Below are 24,042 nucleotides of genomic sequence, written 5' to 3'. Positions count from 1 at the left end.
AGTCAGCTTCTCTCAGCAGGATGAAGAGAAATCTGATTAAAGTAATTTGCTGGAAGATGTGAATGACAGTAGGCTTAACCCTCCTAGAGAGAAACTTCTTTTTCCAGCAAATCCTTGACTGGTGGTGGGTTGGGAAAGATGACATCGTGCCTTCCTTCCTCCCCCTGCCCCATCTCATGGGAGTCAGGTAGGAGCAGGTAGGAGAAGCTGGCAGACAGGTGGGCAGGCCTGTCACAGTGCCCTTGTCTGTTCTGCTGCCAGTTTGCATTCACTAAATGTCAGAGGGAAGGGACAAGCAGTTTAGCACCTATTTTCCACTCCAGGCCTGGATTTGTTAGTATTTTCTCTTTGTTGATGGCCCATCATGTCTCATGGAGTCACGGGCATGGGAAGCCCAGTGGGTTATATTCTCTGTGGTTTCTCCCTCAGAGGCCCCTTTCGTTCTGGGAGGAAGGGGAGCTGGCCCACTTGCAAGGATGTACGCCCCTGAAGGAAGTCCTTCATAGCCCCTCTGTGCCCAGATCAGATAAGGCACCACGCCCTGCCAGTGGTTCCCCAAGCCCCTGTGCATCAGAGCTTTTACAGTGCCCTCTGGGGTCCCTTCTGGGTGAGGCCCGGGACACAGTGTCAGGCCTTTGCAGATCCAGGCTGCTGAGCCCTTTGTGGGGAGTCTGTCTGTCACTTGAGATTTGTCTCAACTCTTCGTCTCCTGGCTGAGTGAAATTTGTCTTTCCTCGGAATTTTACCGTGTGGTAGTCTAGCCCTTTCCACAATGGGCTGGAAAGTAATCGTGTCTATCTCCGTGACTAGAATTAAGCTCCATGGAGAAGGGAGCACTGCTTATGCACTTCCTTACCCCTGAATCTAGCTCAGTGACTGCCACAGAGTGCGCAGACTAGCACAGGTTTACAGAAAATGTAATGTGTGTTTTGAATCACTTGATTTTTTTTTTTTTAACCTCCAGTGCTTTGCTTATTATCCAGTGAAACTCTCAGTGAACGTTCCTCAAATGACTGAATAGGACATAGCTGAGAAGCTTGAGGTTGCTGTCAGGCGGAGCCATTTCTCAACCATGTGCCTCTCCGTGCCAGCCCCTTTCCTCCCCTGCTGGCATTTCTAGGAGAAAGCCATGGGGTCTGCCCTCCCCTGTGCAGTTCTTGGCCCAGATCCTCCAGATTTGAAAACACCTGACTTTGGAAGATCAGATTCACTCCTTTCTTCCTGTCTGGTTTCACCTTTTATATCTGTGGTTCATTGAGCTTTTGGATCCAGCTTGAAGTGAGGGATGGGAGAACCCTAAAAAACAAAAAGAGAATTAGAAAAAAACCTGAGTTTGATCCACTCCCATCCCCTATGACAGGAGGATTAACAAGTCACTGAATTTTCTCTACCACCCTCTCCCCTGCTTAAAACAAGATATTACCATTTGAATGCAGAGTTCCAAAGAATAGCAAGGAGAGATAAGAAAGCCTTCCTCAGCGATCAATGCAAAGAAGTAGAGGAAAACAACAGAATGGGAAGGACCAGAGATCTCTTCAAGAAAATTAGAGATACCAAGGGAACATTTCATGCAAAGATGGCCTCGATAAAGGACAGAAATGGTCTGGACCTAACAGAAGCAGAAGCTGTTAAGAAGAGGTGGCAAGAATACACAGAAGAACTGTACAAAAAAGAGCTTCACAACCCAGATAATCACCATGGTGTGATCACTCACCTAGAGTTAGACATCCTGGAATGTGAAGTCAAGTGGGCCTTAGAAAGCATCACTATGAACAAAGCTAGTGGGGGTGATGGAATTCCAGTTGAGCTATTTCAAATCCTGAAAGATGATGCTGTGAAAGTGCTGCACTCAATATGCCAACAAATTTGGAAAACTCAGCAGTGGCCACGGGACCGGAAAAGGTCAGTTTTCATTCCAATCCCAAAGAAAGGCAATGCCAAAGAATGCTCAGACTACTGCACAATTGCACTCATCTCACATTCTGGTAAAGTAATGCTCAAAATTCTGCAAGCCAGGCTTCAGCAGTACATGAACTGTGAACTCCCTGATGTTCAAGCTGGTTTTACAAAAGGCAGAGGAATCAGAGATCAAATTGCTAACATACGCTGGATCATGGAAAAAGCAAGAGAGTTCCAGAAAAACATCTCTTTCTGCTTTATTGACTATGCCAAAGCCTTTGACTGTGTAGATCACAATAAACTGTGGAAAATTCTTCAAGAGATGGGAATACCAGACCACCTGACCTGCCTCTTGAAAAACCTGTATGCAGGTCAGGAAGCAACAGTTAGAACTGTACATGGAACAACAGACTGGTTCCAAATAGGAAAAGGAGTACATCAAGGCTGTATATTGTTACCTTGCTTATTTAACTTCTATGCAGAGTTCATCATGAGAAACGCTGGGCTGGATGAAGCACAAGCTGGAATCAGGATTGCTGGGAGAAATATCAATAACCTCAGATATGCAGATGACACCATCCCTATGGCAGAAAGTGAAGAGGAACTAAAAAGCCTATTGATGAAAGTGAAAGAAGAGAGTGAAAAGTTGGCTTAAAACTCAACACTCAGAAAACGAAGATCATGGTATCTGGTCCCATCAATTCATGGGAAATAGATGGGGAAATAGTGGAAACAGTGTCAGACTTTACTTTTTTGGGCTCCAAAATCACTGCAGATGGTGACTGCAGCCATGAAATTAAAAGACACTTACTCCTTGGAAGGAGTTATGACCAACCTAGATAGCATATTCAAAAGCAGAGGCATTATTTTGTCAACAAAGGTCCATCTAGTCAAGGCTATGGTTTTTCCAGTGGTCATGTATGGATGTGAGAGTTGGACTGTGAAGAAAGCTGAGCACCGAAGAATTGATGCTTTTGAACTGTGGTGTTGGAGAAGACTCTTGAGAGTCCCTTGGACTGCAAGGAGATCCAACCAGTCCATTCTGAAGGAGATCAGCCCTGGGCATTCATTGGAAGGACTGATGCTGAGGCTGAAACTCCAATCAATACTTTGGCCACCTCATGCGAAGAGTTGACTCATTGGAAAAGACTCTGATGCTGGGAGGGATTGGGGGCAGGAGGAGAAGGGGACGACAGAGGATGAGATGGCTGGATGGCATCACCGACTCGATGCACATGAGTTTGAGTGAACTCCGGGAGTTGGTGATGGACAGGGAAGCCTGGCATGCTGCGATTCACGGGGTCGCAAAGAGTGGGACACGACTGAGCGACTAAGTGAACTGAACTGCAATCCAGGCACCTGGATTGTTTCATTTTGAAACAATTTTCTTTGTTTCTTTTTCTGTTACACACAGACTCTTTTTAACCATGGATTGCAATAGAGGTTGTTTTAGGCAAAGCCAAGTCCATGGAAATTCAAAATGTGGGGTAAATACAGCAGCGTAAATACAGGTAAATACAAAGCAAAATAAGGTTTGGGAAATCCTTCCATGGATTATACAGCAAGGGGTTTGGGAATGTCTTAAGCCTCATATGGGTGTAAATGGCAGGTTCAGGGTTCAGTAGAGGTATTTGCTGATGTTGTTGGAAGCCCCTTAGCTGCCGTAATTGGCCCCTCGGCCCACTGTGTGTGGTGGGCACCCACCTGAGTTGGCCGCCTGCACTTTCCTGGGCTTCACCTTCACCTCTTGCAAAAGCATCCGTGGCTCCTGGTTGCTTGTGGAAATCCAGAAGTTATTTACTGGTGGTGTTTAAAGAGTTTCCTGGTATATCTTCAACTTGCCAACTCCCACGTTTCTCCTTTGAACCTTCTGGGGGTATAGGGAGGGAAGTATAGAGAGATTTCAGAGGCATTTGAAATATTCCCTCAAGAAAAGGTAGGGAGCTGACTCCTGGTCCCCACAAACTGGTGCCTGCCTTCCCTTCCTGCTCAGTTCTAGCTGCCCCACCCTTTATGCTGCTCTCCCCTCCTCAGTTCTCCCACACCCACTGGAGCCCATCCTCTTTTCTCAAGACTCTGCCCTGCGAAATTCCTACTATGCAGCCTCAGGTTTTCCAGTAAGTGTCTGAAGAGGCAGAGGTTGGCACCAGCAGCTAGGAGTTTCGCTTCCTGTGTGCTAAACTCCTGCCTTCCCTTAACCCTCCCCAGCAGACACCACCAAGCACAGATGTTCCTTCTATTAGTAAGGACCAGCACCAGAGCCCCTCGGAACAAGGGAGTCCTGCCCCACTGGTCCCTAAGGTCTTTCCTTTGTCAACCTGACTTCCTGGTCTTTTAATGTCCAATCATCTTTCCCATGAGCTTCCGTGATAGCTCAGTTGGTAAGGAATCCGCCTGCAATGCAGGAGAGCCCAGTTCGATTCCTGGGTCGGGAAGATGCACTGGAGAAGGGATAGACTACCAATTCTTGGGCTTCCCTTGTGGCTCAGCTGGTAAAGATTCTGCCTGCAGTATGGCAGACCTCGGTTCGATCCCTGGGTTGGGAAGATCCCTTGGAGAAGGAAAAGGCTACCCACTCTAGTAGTCTGGCCTGGAGAATTCCATGGACTGTATAGTCCAAGGGGTCGCAAAGAGTCGGACACAGCTGAGCAACTTTCACTCTCACCTTTCCCAAGGCCCAGTCCCAAAACCAGAGAAGGCAGTGGCACTCCACTCCAGTACTCTTGCCGGGAAAATCCCATGGACGGAGGAGCCTGGTAGGCTGCAGTCCATGGAGTTGCTAAGAGTTGGACACAACTGAGCAACTTCACTTTCACTTTTCACTTTCTCGCACTGGAGAAGGAAATGGCAACTCACTCCAATGTTCTTGCCTGGAGAATCCCGGGGATGGGGGAGCCTGGTGGGCTGCCGTCTGTGGGGTTGCACAGAGTCGGACACGACTGAAGTGACTTAGCAGTCCCAAAACACCTTTGATGGGTGAGAAGTGTCTTCATGTGGCCAAGAAAAACAGCTCCCACTCTCTCTTCACACACTATGTACAGTACAGTTACCCCTGAATGGTAACACGACCTCAGTCTTTCGTTTCTGTTTCATTTGCTTTGTGGTCTTTTGCGACTTATCTGGTTAGCATGATATCATGTCAGTTTTGAAGCTTTGTGCTGCTCACTCCTAAACATGGTTGCCTTCCAGGTCCCAAACCAGTGGTGTTCCTGCAGCATGGCTTGCTGGCAGACTCTAGTGACTGGGTCACAAACCTGCCCAACAGCAGCCTGGGCTTCATCCTGGCAGATGCTGGTTTTGATGTGTGGATGGGGAACAGCAGAGGAAACACCTGGTCTCGGAAACACAAGACTCTTTCAGTTTCTCAGGATGAATTCTGGGCCTTCAGGTATCTTTTGAGTCGATTATGGCAGGGATCTGTTTCCTTGGTACCCTTAGTGTAAATATTGGGGAGGCAAATAGATGGGGAATTCAAGATCATATGACAGGAAACCAATGGTTTATGGAAGGTTCTACACCTTAACCTTCTCCCTTCCTTCATAAACACCTACTCCAAATATTAGGAATTTAATAAATAGCAGTAAAGTAAATTATAAATAAATGGTTATATCGAAGGATTAGATTCAATAGGGAATTTTTAGTTATTTTGGCATTCCTGGTGGTGGGGGTTCTGCTGAGTAAATTGTGTCCCATAACCTTCTCCTTTCCTTCATAAACATGTCCTCCAAATGTTCACTTTTCTTATTTCCAGAAGTCCTCTTCTCTCTCTGAATTCCAGCTGGACCAGTTAATGACTGCACGACATTAGGCATGCATGTGGCATAAGCCCTCTGTGTCTGTAAAATGGGGGTAATAAATACCTATCCTGTAAGGTCACAGGGGGCTTAACAGAGAAGATGCAAGCTGGAAAGAGACTGGCAGAGAGCCTGACACGTTGGGAGTGGTAATAGCACGTGTGCCCACGGGCCCAGGGCTGTGTCTCCATACCAGGCATTGGAGAAAGTCAGCACCAGGGACTCCTTCGGGCTTGCTTCCCATTTGTAATACCATAACCTACCCAAGGCCGTAAAACACAAGAATGAGAGCTTTTTACCAAAGGCCTGTCCAGGAATATATTTGTTGTTATATTATTTGTAATAGCAAAAAGTTGGAAACTCCCAAATGCCCATCAGCAGTGAATGGGCAAATAAAGTGTGATGTATTAACACAGTCACCAACCGACAGCTGTGTGCGATGGCAGAGATGAAGTCTGATGCAGAAAGAATCACACTGTTTGATCCCATTCATAGAAAATTTAAAAAATGGATTGCACTATGAAAAATGAGGAAAGCGGTTCTTTTCAGGAGGCGTGGTTATCAAGAAGCCCAGAGAGGCTTCTGCAGTCCGGTCATGTTCAGTTTTCTGCACTCAGGGCTGGTGTGCCCAGCTGTGTTCAGCTTGTAATGACTCATTAGACCCACACGCTTGTTATTTGTATGCTGTTGTATTTGTATGCAATGTCTCCATGAAAGGTTTCCTTTTTTTCGGATTACAGTTTTGATGAGATGGCAAATTATGACCTACCAGCTTCAGTTAACTTCATTCTGAATAAAACTGGCCAAGAACAGCTGTATTATGTGGGTCATTCTCAAGGCACCACAATAGGTATGTATATAGTAAAAATGGAAGGTTGATAAAATGTCTTGGTACAGAATGTGTGTTTGCCCTTAAAAGTGAAATATTAAAAAATGTTAGTTCGATGGAGTTTTGTGTTTGTTTTTTAATGCCAAGCAGAGAAAATTGAAAGGGCGAAGAATTTTTGTAAAACTGAGTCTTCTCTGGAAATTCAGACTTAAACATAAATAGGTAAACATGCTGTATATGTCTCCCTTGATTGAAGGAATTAATGTAAGCCCCAGCCTATCACGGGGCTTCCCAGGTAGCTCTAGTGGTAAAGAATCCACCTGCCAGTGCAAGAGAGACAGGAGGTAGAAGAGATGTGGGTTCGATCCCTGAGTCAGAAAGAGCCCCTGGAGTAGGACATGGCAACCCGCTCCAGTATTCCTGCCTGGAAACTTCCATGACAGAGGAGCCTGGCAGGCTACAGTCCAGGGGGCCACCAAGAGTAGGACACGACTGAGCACGCTCACACACGCATATTACCTGTCTTCCTAGTTAAATACTGTAGGGATGTGAGAGGGTAGATAGACAACAAGACGTTTTATAAATGTAGGAGCTTTTATAAAGAAAACAAGGAAATATGCTGATTTTGCTAAGTGAAGCAGACTAAAGCTAATTATAAGGATGTCATAATGTGCTTTTATGTACAGTTTTTTAAAGTCACAAGCATTTTTAATTTATGCTGTGATAAAAGTAATATGTGGTCATTGTAACAGAAACAAAATTTAGCAAAGTTTCAAGAAAAAAAAATGGCCCATAATTTGAGCAAACAAGTTCCCCTGAATAGGGACTAGAGACCTGGGTCATAATTGGTTTAATTTCCTCTTTAAGGGTAAGCTATGACTAATATCTTTGTGTTCCTATCACACAGTCTCCTTAGAATACTTTCCTCTTTAAGGGTAAGCTATGACTAATATCTTTGTGTTCCTATCACACAGTCTCCTTAGAATACTTTCCTAGAAGAAAACTATGATATGAAAGGTAAAAATGCTTTAAAGTGTCTCCAGATATGTGGTCAAGTAGCCTTGCTCTCATTACCACCCCTCCGCTCTTTGCCAGCTGGAGAGCCTTCAAGCAAAAAGTGACACGGATATAACTGCCTTTTTTATTAATGGACTTAACCACTTTTTCATCCATATTCCTTCTTCTGTGACTTGTTTATTTGTGTCCTTTGCCCCACTGCTTTCGTTGACATTCTGGGGCCAAGTTTAAGGCAAGAAGTGACCTAAGAGGAAGCTAAAAGATGTTTTAGAGCTAGAGGATTCTAAATGTGTAAGTTCCTTTTGAGTCCATGGTGATTGCTTTGAATACCTTTGTACATTGTTCTTAGTGATGAAGGGATGGGGACCAGGGTGGGTGCTATTAGGAATACAGTCTTCAATCTCTGGCTTACATCATAAAGGAATGGGAAACATCTCCTGGTTCTAGCAACTTGGATTTCTTCCAGTGTATATCTAGGTTGAAAATCGAAACAAGCACTTAAGTACTTGAGTTACTAATGTAACCAAACTCAGTGTGTGCACACGTAGGTGTCCTGTGTGTGCATGTGTGCTCAGTTGTGTGCAAATCTTAGCAACCCCATGGACTGTAAGCCCTCCAGGCTCCTCTGACCATGGAATTTTCCAGGCTAGAATACTGGAGTCGGTAGGTAGCCATTCTGTTCTCCAGGGGATCTTCCCAGCTCAGGGATCAAACCTGTGTCTCTGGAGTCTCTTGCATTGGCAGGCAGATTCTTCACTACTGTGCCACCTGGGAAGCTACATAGACATTCAGAGGCCCTCATTTCTAGAGTTTTGCTTCCTGGCATCACTTGCATAGATAATCAACAAGGACCTACTGTATAGCACAGGGAGCTATACTCAATATCTAGTGAAAGTGAAAGTCACTCAGTCATGTCCAACTCTTTGCGACCCCATGGGACCATACAGTCCAAGGAATTCTCCAGGCCAGAATACTGGAGTGGGTAGCCATTCCCTTCTCCAGGGGATCTTCCCAGCCCAGAGATCAAATCCAGGTGTCCCACATTTCAGGCAGATTCTTTACCAGCTGAGCCACCAGGGAAGCCCAAGAATACTGGAGTGGGCAGCCTATCCCTTCTCCAGCAGATCTTCCTGACCCAGGAATTGAACCGGGGTCTCCTGCATTGCAGGCAGATTCTTTACCAGCTGAGCTACCAGGGAAGCCCAATGTGGGAGACCTGGGTTTGGTCCCTGAGTTGGGAAGATCCCCGGAGACGGGGCTCCACTGGCTATCCACTGGCTATCCACTCCAGTATTCTGGCCTGGAGAATTCCATGGACTGTATATAGTCCATGGGGTTGCCAAGAGTTGGCACAACTGAACCCGAACGACTTTCACGATTATTTGCATCGTTCTCAAGTTGCCACTAGAGGGCAACATGCACACCCACCCTTGCCTCTGCAGAGGGAAGTCCTGGAAGATGGAATTTTGTTCTTTTCCTTTTGTTCTCACAGGTTTTATAGCGTTCTCACGGATCCCCGAGCTGGCCAAAAAGATTAAAATGTTTTTTGCCCTGGCTCCTGTGGCTTCAGCTGAGTTCATGACTAGTCCTCTAGTTAAATTAGCACGAGTTCCAGAACTTTTTATCAAGGTATTTGGACCCACCCCACCCCAACTCCCTTCCTTCACAGATTTCCTTTGGTGCTGAAGAATTGGCCTTTAGTGGAAGAATGTGCCTTCCTCCCCCACCAATGGAGTAGTGGCTTTCCTTCTTTCCATGATTTTTCTTCCCTGCTTCACCCCTACTTCCAGATCCTGGGGAGTCAGGGAAGGTATCCTTAACTCTACACTGGAGCCTCCTGTTCTCATGGTTAACACATCAGTGAAGCACCCCACCTGCTAAGAAAGAGAGCACAAGGAAGACCAGGAGAAAGGCAGCTTAAACCTCCTTGAAGTTGCCTTTTATTCCGTAGGATGGGCCTGTGCGTAGAGGAATAGGCAGGAGATGGGAGACGGGAGCTTCCACGTGCCTGACCTTGGCCACACTGGTGGTGTTCTAAAGACATAGTTACTATTATATTTTATTATATGACCCCTACGCACAGGCTGATAACATCATCAGAGATCAATGTGTGAAGCCCCCAAGCTGTACTCAAGGAGGCAGTAATTTTTATGAGAAGTTGAGAACCAGCTGAGGCCAGATGCACTATCTATATTCTGGACATGATAACATTTATACACACACATTTGAAACCCCATACAGGAATATACATATCTTTTGGCCATTTAAGAAATATGTTCACAGGACATACAGACCCTTCTCTGACCTCAGAATCCAGATTCTCTGGACCAGTGGTCAGACAGGCAGATAAGATATGGGCCCCTCTAACCAGATTTATTTTAAATACCTTGGATAATAGAAGCTTCAGTTTTCATTATAAACAATTAAAGATTACAAACAAAGTACCTTCAACTACCAAGGCTTCTCCTCGTACTTTCCTCATGGTGCTCAGTTTGGGGTCTTTTCCTATGGACCTTGTGGGTGAATTTACATACCTGTATAAGTCCAGAGAGAAACATACTTTTTTAACGTAGACAGTATCCAACTGTGTAACTTGAGTACCTTGATAAAGACCCTATTTCCAAATATGTCACATAATGAGATAAAAGGAATGTCTTTTTGGGGAAGGGACACAATTCAACCCATAAAACTGCCTTTGTAAGCATTTGAATTTTTCATTCCGCTTATCTTTCTGGATAGACATTAGCAAAAGTGTATATTATAAGCAGATAATTTGAGTTCACTATAAGGAAAATCTTTTTCCTGTTTCATGATATGTACATATGTGAAGATCTCCCTGGAAGGCATGGTGATTACCCTAGAAATACTTGAGCACAGGTCCAGGGGCCATTGATCTCTTGGGGTACATTGATCAGGCCTGGGGTACACAAGGAGTCAGTAAACATTCTCTGTGAATATTTTTGGCTTTATGGGTCATATCATTGCCATTGCAACCACCGAACTCTGCCATTATCACATGAAGACAGCAAGGGTCAGGGTGTAAAGAGATAAGCTCAGCTGTGTTCTAATAAAGCTTTATAAAAGCGGCATGCAGACAGAGGAGGCATGGGGCTGTATTGCCTAATGGGTGCAGAGTTTCAGTCTGAGACGCTGAAAGAGTTCTGAAGACCAGTAGATAGTGGTGATGGTCACACAACAATGTGAAGGTACTGATGCTCAACTGAACACTGAAAAATGGGTCAAATGGTAAATTTTATATCAAGTATTAAAAAGCCCCAAAAAGGAGTGGGCAGGATTTGGTACACTTACCAGTGGAATTTGATTAGACATATGTGTTCTAAGGAAACACACTGCTGACCAATTACAGTTTCGACTCTTTCTCAGAAGTCACTAGCCATCTATCAGTGTCAGATGAAACCTTTTGGGGACCATTCAGGCCCTTCCCCACTGTAAAAGCCTTCTGTGGACCTACTTGATTCGCTGCCTTCATCTTTGCATTTGAGACTTTAACATCTGTGACATCTGCTGTTGCCTTAGTAAGCGTCTCACACAGGAATCCTGGTGTGAATGACTACTGGTTGCCCTTTCTCATCTGAGTCCCTCTGTGGCGATAGGTGGCATGTGTCTGCTTGTGAGGCGGGACATGGAGGCCAGTACCTCATAATGAAATGCTGAGAGAGTCTTTTTATTTTATAGGATTTATTTGGGACCAAAGAATTTTTGCCACAGAATACATTTTTGAAGTGGCTGAGTACACATGTTTGCACTCATGTCATTCTGAAGGAGCTTTGCGGAAATATCTTTTTTGTTCTGTGTGGATTTAATGAGAGAAATTTGAATATGGTATGTATGTTTACAATAACACTTGCTTTAAACTTTCAGTGATTTTATTTTATCTGTGAATATGTGTCTTTGTGTTGGAGGATATGGGAGAGGCAGGAGTGACCTCAGTAGATTTCTCAAGAATCTCATTTCAGAGGCACAAGAATCCACCTTGGCAGGTGCCTGAAGCACCATCTGTGGCTAGCCTCTGGCCGGCGCTTTGTCGGTTTCCTACGTTGCACTTGTGTGAAAACTATGCAATCAGGATATTGCTCATCATTTAAATTCTAGTATTTATATTTTTAAGGATTTTTTTCTTGAAAATAATAGATACTTTTAGCTGTGTTTAAATTTTGGAATGTCCACTGATACACAAACACCCATTTATATACATTTACTTATTTATTTTATAAAATGTAAACCCTTGGCCAGCAATGTGCTGATGTATTGTGATTACAAATTACATTTGTAATTTATTGTGTTATAGTTTGAAAATAAGTTTTAAAATTCTGAAGTGAAGGCTCTAGGAAATTTTTAAGGATGTTGATTTTTCTTGTTTCTGATGAATAAAAAGCAGGGTGTGATTGTCATAGAAAACTTTGGAAATTCAGAAAAACATGCAGAAGAAAATAGAAATGACCAGTAATCTCAGCTGGTAAGCCCCACAGTTGTAATGTTGGTGTATTTCTTTTTTGTGTGTATGGTTATGCATATTTTTATAGGATGTATTAATATTTGTGGTCAAAGAATTTTTTCCGGCTCTCAATCTCATGTATTTGAGGTTATGGCTCTGTAGTTTTCAATGCTTCCCAGTATAAACTGTGTTTAATATCAATGCCTCCTTCATGCTATTTTCATTCTTTATTTCCACATATTTATTTTGCAGTCTAGAGTGGCTGTGTATGGAGCACACAATCCTGCCGGAACTTCTGTGCAAAACATGATACACTGGGCCCAGGTAGGCATTTCAGGAGCGTGGTGGGAGCTTGTAGAAAGTCAGCATTGCAAAGTTCGGTGCATTCCAAGAAACAGAAAGTCTGCTCACACATCTGGCTGGGCTGCCTTCCTTCCAGTGCCCTGGGCTCTTGTCACTGTGTCAGCGTTGTCTGTGTTATCCTTCCTTGGGCAGACTGCATTACATGCAGATTCACCAAACAGCTGTTGAGGGCTTCCCTGGAGGCTCAATGGTAAAGAATCTGCCTGCTGTTGCAGGAGACACAGGTTCGATCCCTGAGTTGGGAAGATCCCCTGGAGGAGGGCATGGCAACCCACTTCAGTATTCTTGCCTGGAGGATCCCCATGGACAGACAAGCCTGGTGGGCTACAGTCCACAGGGTCACAAAGAGTCAGACACGACTGTTCAGCTAAGCACACGGAGCATTTCAGCAATAACCCGTGAACACAGTTTACCTGAAACATCAGTGGATGAGCAGCTAAATCAATCATGGATATAAATGAGAGTCACTGAGTTTTAATATAGACTTTTGATTGTATGATCACATATCACAAAAATATGCATGTTTATTCTAGAAAATGTATAAATTACAAATGGCTATAATAATAAGGCTTCTCTTACATCGTTCTGTAATCCCCCACACAGAAAATGTGTACCCAGGGATATGAAATGTCTCTGCATTGGACTGTTTCTGGCTGCGTGTCATTTCAAAGTAGTAGTTAAAGATATAGATAGAAATCATAGTTATAGAAATAGATTGATTTATTTTCTTCTTACTCTTATAGCTTGATTTTTTTTTTCCCACCTGACAATATGTCAAGGACTTATTTCTACCTTGGGGCGTGTTTTTCCCCTCCATGTACAATTGTACAATTTCCCCCCCAGATTCTTTTTAAATATGAAATAACTCACCATTTAAATACCAAACCAAGATGCAGGGGGTGTCTTGGATAGCAGTTTCCAAACATCTGGCAGTCACTGCCTGCGTCAGAATCATGTGAGTTGCCTTTAAAAATACACTTTTAAATAAAATACTGTTTTTAAAAAGTAAGGGGGAGTAGGTTTGTCATAGCACTAGTGGATTGGCTGGGTTTACCAGGTGGCTCAGTGGTAAAGAATCCACCTGCCAATGTGGGGGATGCAGGTTCCATCCCTGGGTTGAGAAGATCCCCTGGAGAAATGAATGGCAACGCACTGCAGTATTCTTGCCTGGAGAATGCCGTGGACAGAGGAGCCTGGCGGGCCACAGTGCATGGGGTCGCCAAGAGTTGGACACGACTGACCGTGCTTGCACACTGGGTTAACTGCCATCCAGGCTTTTGGACTTGCACTCATGTCACATCCTAGCAAGGTAATGCTCACAATTCTTCAAGCTAGGCTTCATTACTACATGAACCAAGAACTTCCAGATGTACAAGCTGGATTTAGAAAAGGCAGAAGAACCAGAGATCAAATTGCTAGCATCCTCTGGATCATAAAAAAAGGAAGGGAATTCCAGAAAAGCATCTACTTCTACTTCATTGACTGCACCAAAGTGACTGTACACTGTGTGACTGTGTAAATCACAATAAACTGTGGAAAATTCTCAAGAGGTGGGAATACCAGACCACCGTAACTGCCTCCTGAGAAACCTGTACACAGGTCAAGAAGCAACAGTTAGAATCGGACATGGAACAACAGACTGGTTCCAAATTGGGAAAGGAGTACGATAAGGCTGTATATTGTCACCCTGCTTATTTAACTTATATGCAGAGTACATCATGCTAAATGCCAGATTGGATGAATCACAAGCTGAAATCAAGATTGCTGGGAGAAATATCAACAACCTCAGATATACAGATGATACCAATCTAATGGCAGAAAGTGAAGAAGGAACTAAAGAGCCACTTGGTGAAGGTGAAAGAAGAGAATGAAAAAGCCGGCTTAAAACTCAACTTTCAAAACATTAAGATCCTGGCTGGCATCCAGTCCCATCACTTCATGGCAAACAGAAAGGGAAAAAATGGAAACAGTGGCAGATTTTATTTTCTTGGGCTCCAGAATCACTGTGGATGGTGACTACAGCTGCAAAATTAAGAGATGCTTGCTCCTTAGAAAAAAAGCTATGACTAACCTAGACAGCATATTAAAAAGCAGAGACATCACTTTGCTAACAATGGTCCATCTAGTCAAAGCTATGATTTTTCCAGTAATCGTGTACAGATGTGAGAGTTGGATCATAACGAAGGCTGACTGCCAAAGAATTGATGCTTTGAACTGTGGTGCTGAGAAGACTCTATAAGTCCCTTGGACAGTGAGAAGATTAAGCCAGTCAATCATAAAGAAAATCAACCCTGAATATTCATTGGGAGCACTAATGCTGAAGCTCCAATACTTTGGCCATCTGATGTGCAGAGCCAGTTCATTGAAAAAGACCCTGATGCTGGGAAAGATTGAGGGCAGGAGGAAAAGTGGCCAACAGAGGATAAAATGGTTGGATGGCATCACCAATTCAGTGGACTTGAGCTTGAACAAAGTCCGAGAGATAGTGAAGGACAGGGAAGCCTGACATGCTGCTTTCCATGCAGTTGCAAAGAGTTGGACCTGACTTAATGACGGAACAACAACAACAACAATGCTTTAAAACACAAAGACGCCTGTGTCCCATCCCTAGAGATTGCAATTCATTCGGACTGGAGAGCTTAAACTTTTGTTTTTTAAAAACAACTTTATTGAGGTATAAGTGACATACAGTATTTAAAGTGTTCAGTGTAGTCTGTTTTGCCATATATGCCTGCAAATATATCACCACGGTCAAGACAATAAACATATCTCTCACCCCCAGAGGCTCCTGTTAACACCCACTTCTGGAGCCTACTCAAACCCATGTCCATTGAGTCAGTGATGCCATCCAACCATCTCATCCTCTGTCGTCCCCTTCTCCTCCTGCCCTCAGTCTTTCCCAGCATCAGAGTCTTTTCCAATGAGTCAGGTCTTTGCATCAGGTGGTCAAAGTATTGGAGTTTCAGCTTGAGCATCAGTCCTTCCAATGAATATTCAGGGTTGATTTCCTTTAGGATGGACTGCTTTTGGTGCCGAGTGGTGAGAATTTAAATATTGTTTTAAAATTCTGCCCATTAGATTCTACTATTCAACAGGATTTGGGACCCACTGCTTCAGGACATTACTGGCATGTTCATGTCCCAGGAACCCTGGCTGTCGGGAGTGCCATGGGTCACCTCCCCCTAGGCTTGTCCCTACGAACCAGGCAGGATGGGGTGTGAGGCTTTTAGCGCCATGGTGACTGTGAGGCCCAGTGCTAAGCTTCAGTGACTCAGTGTCAGAGCCTGGCTTAGAAGAGAAGCATCTGCAAGGCAGGGAGCTCGTGACAGGCAGAAGGGCACACACTTTCTTCCGAAGTAGTGTCCTAAAACCTTCAAAAGTCATCAAGTGTTCACTGCTAAGTATCCATTCAGGCCCCTGCTTTTCTCTTCAACCACATCTCTGTTTAGTCCGTGGTTTTCTTTGTATACCCTGCCATCAGCGTATGCTGATCTGCGTGAGCATTTTTACCCTCAACCCTAATGGACATTTTTCAGAAAGGCCCGGTTTCTGTCAGGTCAGAGGTCAGTGCTCCCTTATGCAGAGGATGACTGAGCTGAGCTCAAAGCATATGCTGAGCCGTCCAGGCACTGTACCCTTGTGCCTTAGCACAGCACAGGTGACCCCCGGCCCTGGCTTCTCAGAGTCCCTGGGAGTGTGGCGGCCAAGGCTGTCAGACTCCCCCGTTACCCCCCCCCCCCGCGCCCCCCCACCCCCCATGTTGGCATTCCTTCATCCTTTCATGCTGCACGCCTCCCCTCTCCTCTGGGTTTGCCTGGAGCTCTTGGACGGGCCATAAGCCAGGCTCCTGCTCTGGTCTAGCCCTTTTCTCAAACAGCTGGTGGGACTCAGAAGCTGCTGGCTGTGGATACGAGCAGCACTCTCAGGCCTGGGGGTGACCATGTGGTTTTAGGTCCTAGGTGCATTGGAATGTGCCCCAAGAGTCTTTCTGAAGTCCAGATTCCCTGCAGAAGGTAGCCCTACCCTTTTGCTCTTCTGCTGCCTGTGTCATCCCTTTGTCAAGAAGATAGTTGCCTTTTTTGGCCCTTAAAGGCCATTGTATTCATAGTACCTTTTGAAATGAATCTTTTGTTTAAGTAATTAGCATTTGCTTCTCAATAATTCTAAACATAGTTCTTTACTGGATTTTTAAATTTAGCTTAAAATCTTATCCTCTTGTATAAGCCTCACGTGTTTCAGATTTCTTCCAGAATCTCTAATCTCCCTGGTGGCTGTGCCCAGAGCCCAGGTCCTTGCTCCTATTTGAAGAAGGCAGGTCCTAATGTATCTTTTCAGTGCTGTTCAGAATTACTTGTGTGTGTATTAGTTGCTGAGCAGTCCAACTCTTTGGGACCCAATGCGCTGTAGCCCACAAGGCTCCTCTGTCCATGGCATTATCCAGGCCAGAATACTGGAGTGGGTAGCCTTTCCCTTCTCCAAGGGATCTTTCTGACCCAGGGATTGAACCCAGGTCTCTTGCATTGCAGGCAGATTCTTTACCATCTGAGCCACCTTGGCTCAGAATTACTTAGGGCACCCTAAGATAACTTGGGTCTATCCAAGACTTGTTGGGAATCAGAATTCCTGAGGGTATGGCCCTGGGATCTGCTTTTTAATAAGTACCTTGTAAGATCTGATGTTCTCTATTGTTTGAAACCTGCTGCTTCAGAAATATACATTAGTTAGGCTCTTCAAAACACTGTAAGAGACATTTATTTTTTATTACATATATTGTTCATTATGAAAATTTCAAAAATACGTGCGTACAAAGAAGAAAATATATCACCTGTATGTCACCACCGATGATAACTACTAGTAGTATTTGGGTATTATTCAGTTCGGTTCAGTCACTCAGTCATGTCCGACTCTTTGCGACCCCATGAGTCACAGCACGCCAGGCCTCCCTGTCCATCTCCAACTCCCAGAGTTCACTCAGATTCACGTCCATCGAGTCAGTGATGCCATCCAGCCATCTCATCCTCTGTCGTCCCCTTCTCCTCCTGCCCTCAATCCCTCCCAGCATCAGAGTCTTTTCCAGTGAGTCAACTCTTCACATGAGGTGGCCAAAGTACTGGAGTTTCAGCTTCAGCATCATTCCTTCCAAAGAAATCCCAGGGCTGATCTCTTTCAGAATGGACTGGTTGGATCTCCTTGCAGTCCAAGGGACTCTCAAGACTCTTCTCCAACACCACAGTTCAAAAGCATCAATTCTTTGGTGCTCAGCTTTCTTCACAGTCCAACTCTCACATCCATACATGACCACTGGAAAAACCATAGCCTTGACTAGATGGACCTTTGTTGGCAAAGTAATATCTCTGCTTTTCAATATGCTATCTAGGTTGGTCATAACTTTCCTTCCAAGGAGTAAGCGTCTTTTAATTTCATGGCTTCAATCACCATCTGCAGTGATTTTGGACCCCCCCCCAAAAGAAAAAGTCTGACGCTGTTTCCACTGTTTCCCCATCTATTTCCCATGAAGTGATAGGGGAGGTATAATTTTTCCTTTACCCTCTTAGGGTTTCTGACTGGGACTGCTGTGGGACAGATAAAGCATATGGAGTAAAGCATATGGATTTTTTTCTGTGTTCATGGGAGCCCTCACAAGAAAAATGAAGACCCAAAGAAGTAACTCTGCTGAAGTGCTAATATACTAGGTTGAACAAAGAGTAGCAGTCGTGGAAAAAAAATATCTGAGGAGACTTTACAGGATATGGGAGTTATTTTTACAAGGTCTGTTTGTACAGATTCCCACAGCCTCCTCTCTTAGGCTCTGGTGTTGTGCATGCTTCTTCCCCCTGATATAGGGAGGGCTTCTTTCACTTGCAAGTTTTGTTGTCTCCTTTTAGAAAGAAAAAGGAAGGTCAGTGTCCTCCGTGCATCTGCTGTTTCTCAAGCGTCTTTAACTCCAAATGATCATTATGCCAAAGCAGCATGTTTTGAGTTGGCATGTCCTGAACTCTTTCAGTGTAATCTTACCATTTTTTGGTATAGTTGTTTCCATTACAAGAGAAGAATTATGCTACGTGCACTTTTTAATTATTTTATTTTTATTGAATTAAGTAGCATGGTATTTCTTAGGTACAGGCTAAGTTGCTCTATCAGAGACTCTAAAATACAGCATCTAGATAGTTTTCTTCCTCCAAATCCAGTCCAGACATCAGAGGCACGTGATTGTGGAGTGGGGGGTTGACTGCTCCAGGAAGCCCTGCAGGGACCCAGTGCCCCTGCAGTATAGCTCACCATCTCCGGGGCACTGGCCTCTTCCGTCTGGTTGAAACTGGGTCACTTTCATGGCAGTTTCAGCCCACAGGAAGGAAGCCCATGAGGGATAGCGTTCCTTCTCTGGCAGCTAGGTGCTTAGCAAAAAACCTAGAAATTTCATTACTGAAAGGAAGAAGGCAAGAATGGGTCCTGGGGGGACAAACAACAGTCTGTGCCATAGTCAAAAATACTTTTCCAGGTCAGTAATTACACTTAGAAATATTTGTAACTGAGAACAGCTTTTTACTGCTTGAATTTATTATTATTTTTATTATTACAATGATAGTGTTTTTTGGGCAATAAAACATCCTAGGATAAGTATTCTTGAATTAGAGATCTGTTCTTACCTTAGGGAGATGAGTTTCTTAGAATATGGTCTTAGTAGACTTAATGATCAGAGGATAAGTATATCTTTAAGACTTATAGATATGTATGGTACTTTAGAAAGGTTGACCCTAAGTATAACCATAGTGCATGTTCAATTTTATTTTCTGACTTTTCTCCACTTAATATTGTTTATAATCAGGTTTCTCTTTCTATTTTATTATATATATTCACAACAGTGGCATACTGTGTGTATATTGTAATATGGTATATTTAAGTATCTGTCATTGAATGTTAGCTTATTAACAGATTTTTGTTACTATAAATAATCTTCTTCACATTTCCCATCCTCTGAAATGCCCTTTCAAGACATATGTGAGAAAGGGACAAACTGATGTCTGTCTCCAGGGGCTGAACAGCTTGCAGTCATCTATTTTCACTGACAATTAGAGTTGGGGAACAGATGCACTGACAGGTGCTATAAATTCCTATCTTATTCTGCTTGTTAAATGTGCTTCGGATATTAATATCTGTCATTTGTGATGACGAAAGCAGATGCTAAATATTTCCCCTGTAGTACCTCATCTCACATTGTTTTCTGTTGCATGAAACAGTAGAATTTTATGCAGTTGATAAGAACTAAAAACTTTTCCTGGGGTTTCCCTGGTGGCTCAGACGGTGAAGAACCTGCCTGTAATGCAAGAGACCCAGGTTCAATTCCTGGGTCAGGAAGATACCCTGCAGAAGGGAATGGCTACCCACTCCAGTATTCTCATAAATCAAAAGCAGTTTGGCAAAAATGTCTAGATTTTTTCCATTTACTAGGCACCACCCTCTGGCCAAAACGTGAACAGTTTTCAGTTCATTCAGTTCACCCATTTTGAATTTGTTTCTCCACATATTTTTAATTGGAGGATATAGAGGAAGTATGAATTTGCATTATTTCAAAATTTATGAATGTGACTTTTTATTAACATTTTCATATCATGCTATTCAAAATAAGCATACATTTAAATTTCATATACAACATCATTTCATGGCTCCAGTATCCTCAAGTGGTTAGAAATGTTCTGGTGTGCAGTACAGTTTGGTGATTATACTGGTACTCAAGAAAAATGTTAAATAAAATTATTAAAATGTTAAGTAATATGACTAATCAAATAGAATGGATATAGGAAATATGATGGAGATTATATATAAATATATTAACATATATTAATATAAGTATATAGTGTTAATATTAGGCTATATATGCTTGCTAATACAATTAATATATTTACATACTAATATAAATATATTTACCAATATACTGCTAAGTCGTTTCAGTTGTGTCCGACTCTGTGCGACCCCATAGATGGCAGCCCACCAGGCTCCGCCGTCCCTGGGATTCTCCAGGCAAGAGCACTGGAGTGGGTTGCCATTTCCTTCTCCAATGCATGAAAGTGAAAAGTGAAAGTGAAGTCGCTCAGTTGTGTCCGACTCTTAGTGACCCCATGGACTGCAGCCCACCAGGCTCCTCCATCCATGGGATTTTCCAGGCAAGAGTACTGGAGTGGGGTGCCATTGCCTTCTCTGATTACCCATATAAATATGCATTAATCATGTATAAATGTATATTAATCTATATATTATTTGTAATTTGTATTCCTTTACCAAGTAAGATAGTTAACTCTTTAGAAAAGTTTGCGATTCAAATTTCAGTAAGAACATCATCATAAAGTTTATCCAGTGGGTGCACTGTTGGTCCAGTATCGCTTACAGCACATAGGTATAGCTGCTTTATTGTGTCATGTAATAGCTACTGTCTAATCATACAGTGTGAAATTGAGTCATTTAGGAATGGAGAGAAAAATAATGCCATTTTATTTTAAATCAGTTTGGAAATGAAGTGTGAGCCTGGGTTTCAGTATAAACTTGGGAGTTGGTAATTTACAGGGAAGCCTGGCATGCTGCAGTCCATGGGATCACAGAGTCAGACACGACTGAGCGACTGAACTGAACTAATAAATTTGGTATCTGGGGAGGTGGCTAACTCTAGCAACCTATGATGTGAAATCAAATTTCTGTGTTAGATAACTCTCCCCTGCCCCCAATTATCTTCTATCTAGATTGTTAAATTGCACAAGTTTCAAGCCTTTGACTGGGGAAGCAGTGCCAAGAATTATTTTCATTACAACCAGGTAAAGTCTTCAAAGTTTTTAGAATTTAAATGGGCCCTGAAAACTCATCAAAGAAGGCAGCGTGAGTTATGAGAATTCTGGCTGGGCTCAGGTGCTGGGGAAATGTCCAGGAGGGTTGACTAAGTAGCCTTTGTTTTGCCCTAGTCAATTCTAGAACAGCCTAAGCTTCCTGGTTCATTCTTTGGACATTGTCCTTTCTCTGGCTCTGTATGTGCAACTGTCTTTCTCATATGTCATAGATAGAGATCAGGCACAGATATTAGAGTCAGACAAATCTAGGACTGTTAGCTGGTGGCTGGTGGTGGTGGGGGTATTTGGCCAAATTACATTGCCTAAACCTTTTCTTCCATATACAAATAAATTGACCTTTTTTTGAGTGCAAAGGAGTCTAAAGTGTGAGGCCCTATGCCCATGTTTTCCTTACTTAATTCTCAGAATATCTGTGTGACATAGATGTCATTATTATTATTAAAGCGGGAGAAACTGAGACTTAGATAATTTCTATGACTGTGGCACACCCCAGAGGGAGGAGAGCTTTGGGGTATGACTTCAAAACCCCTTCCCAGCCACTAGGTTTGGTTTTTCAGCTTGGCATCAACCACCTGGGAGAATGATGCCTTCCTGTCAGGGATGTTTCCAGCACAGAGTAACAGTTCGATAGCCATCAGTCATGATGGTGTTCTTTTCTTCTGGGTTAGTCTTCTTTTTTGTTCTGGCAGTCGCAAGTTAAAAAGTAACCTGAGAGCAGTTTTCAAAATGTAGTCTTTCATGCTTGGATCAGGTTTTCTAGGCGGTGGTTTCAGGGCATTGCATTTTTGTCAATGAAAACAACAGAGACAGAGCTGCCTGTGGGTTTTCATTACAGAGCTCCCCTCCCGTTTACAATGTGCGGGACATGCTGGTGCGGACTGCTGTCTGGAGCGGAGGTCGGGACTGGCTCGCGGACGACAAGGACGTCGTCCTCCTGCAGATGCAGATTCCCAACCTGGTGTACCACAAGCGCATTCCTGAGTGGGAGCATCTGGACTTTATCTGGGGCTTGGATGCCCCGTGGAAACTCTATAATGAAATTATAAAGCTAATGAGGAAGTACCAGTGAACGTCAGACTGGAGACATTTACTGTCAAGTCGTGCTAAATGTGTTTGCTTAATTTCTCTGAAATAATCATTTTCCTTTCCCAGGCCTTTTATATTTTTATCACCAAGGAAATTATGCTGTTGAAGATGCCTGATTCTCTCCAGTTAGGATCAGAAATGCTTTTGCTTTTTTCATTTAATCATGGCCGAATACAAAGCTGGTACCTCAACCAGTCTTTAAAATGACGCTGATTCATAAATGATCATGACCATTCCATTTATCCTTACTACTTAGAATAGACTATATTGCCTTTTTACTCAACACGGGACACGTTGACACACGATGAACAAGATGCCTTGTTCATCAGTAAATAATCTGACACAGACTTGAAAGAAGCTCAGTATATAAGTACCCAGTTCTTACCTGCTTGCCTTAAAGGGCTCTCGGTCGAATGGCCTTGTATTTAGAGATCTAAGTGACACCTCCTCATGTTCTCATGTAGTAGGTACAAAATCAACTTCAGTGACACCTCAGCAGTGCTGGTTATAATGATCCTATGATGAATTTTATCAAGCCTAATTGCGAGAGCTAAATATTTAAATTGCTCAGACTGAGGGAAATAATTTTCTGGAGTCTTCAAAAATAAATGACATTCATAAAAAAAACACATTCATCAACAACAACAACCACTATACTTTAAGTAACTTGACTGATAGAGTCAACCACTGATACGCGTGAACTCTTCATTGTGTGATAGGCCATAAATCCACTTGTTTCAGAAGAAACGTCCTATGAAGACACGATAGCACTAGTTTTCCTGAAATTGCAGTGTTCACTTCCTTAGCTCCTGGAGCCTGGCGCTGGCATGTGTAGAGCAGAGGCCCTGATGCCACTCAGGTGGAGTGCCCTACTTCATTTTCACACAAAAGAAATGTGACTGTGAACTTGGTTGTTTTCAGATTAAAGCTCAGGGATTGTTTGTGGTTTTTCTTTTCTTTGTGTTCAGATTTTTAATACTCCTGATTTGCATCCCTATGTCAGGACACCCACATTCACCTGCTTTTCTTGCAGCCCTGTTTCCTTACAGTGCTGTTGGATGAACAGTGACAGTTGCTCTGCTTTTCTGATAGAGCTGCTTTGTGATAATAAACAATACTTGGTATTGGTTAATCTGTGCAGACAACATGAGACCGCTTTATAACATTCAAGTGATCTTATTTAAACTTGTCAATAAAACTCAGCCTCCCAGGCCTGAAGCATTGTGTTCAGGTGTGAGTCCGCCTTTATTTAATAGTCATTCTGGACTTCCTTCTTTCAGCAGGACTTATGTTTTCTTTCTTGTCTTTCCCCCTGCTCCTCCTTACTCCTTGTAAACCTCATTAATACTGCCCATGAACCTTTGGTCCTCTCCCATAGGGAGGAGAGTGGTCTTAAATCTAAGGAGCAGGGGGATGGTTTGGAAATCTTCAGGGTCTGCTGAGCGAGGCTGTGAGTGGAGACTAAACCCTGATTAACCCTGTCTGCAGGTAGTGGCTGCAGACGGGACCCTAGATTCAAGCTCTGTCCATCAACCTCTCCTTTAAACAAATGAAGCAACCGAAGCTAGCAGAGGCAACGTCACAGGGCTCCCAAAACAGAGATTTAGGGGTCTAATGTGATCTCTCCCACTACTCTGTGAGCTTTAAGATCTATCTTACTCACCTTTGTATACCTAGAATCTAACACAAAGCCTGGAATATTAGTGACTCAATAAATATATATGGATGACAGAATGTGTGAAAAATGGCAGACTTTGTCATTGA

At 43.3% G+C, this 24,042-nt stretch overlaps 1 protein-coding gene across 1 annotated transcript in view; it reads left to right on the top strand.

The window, feature by feature from the left end:
* The window catches only part of LIPA (lipase A, lysosomal acid type), a 42,015-nt gene extending 18,511 nt beyond the window's left edge, over positions 1–23,504 (top strand). The window contains exons 4-10 of the mRNA XM_040254698.1: positions 5,089–5,287; positions 6,434–6,543; positions 9,032–9,168; positions 11,236–11,382; positions 12,248–12,319; positions 21,091–21,162; positions 22,028–23,504. Coding sequence (XP_040110632.1) covers positions 5,089–5,287; positions 6,434–6,543; positions 9,032–9,168; positions 11,236–11,382; positions 12,248–12,319; positions 21,091–21,162; positions 22,028–22,261 — 971 coding nt within the window. The 3' untranslated portion in view covers positions 22,262–23,504. The remainder of the gene's footprint in view (positions 1–5,088; positions 5,288–6,433; positions 6,544–9,031; positions 9,169–11,235; positions 11,383–12,247; positions 12,320–21,090; positions 21,163–22,027) is intronic.
* The last annotated feature ends 538 nt before the right edge of the window (positions 23,505–24,042 follow it).

Source organism: Oryx dammah, unplaced genomic scaffold, assembly GCF_014754425.2.
Source record: "Oryx dammah isolate SB20612 unplaced genomic scaffold, SCBI_Odam_1.1 HiC_scaffold_14, whole genome shotgun sequence".
Taxonomy (NCBI): domain Eukaryota; kingdom Metazoa; phylum Chordata; class Mammalia; order Artiodactyla; family Bovidae; genus Oryx; species Oryx dammah.
The sequence above is the reverse complement of the archived record's forward strand: the minus strand, read 5'-3'. Positions and strand labels throughout refer to the sequence as shown.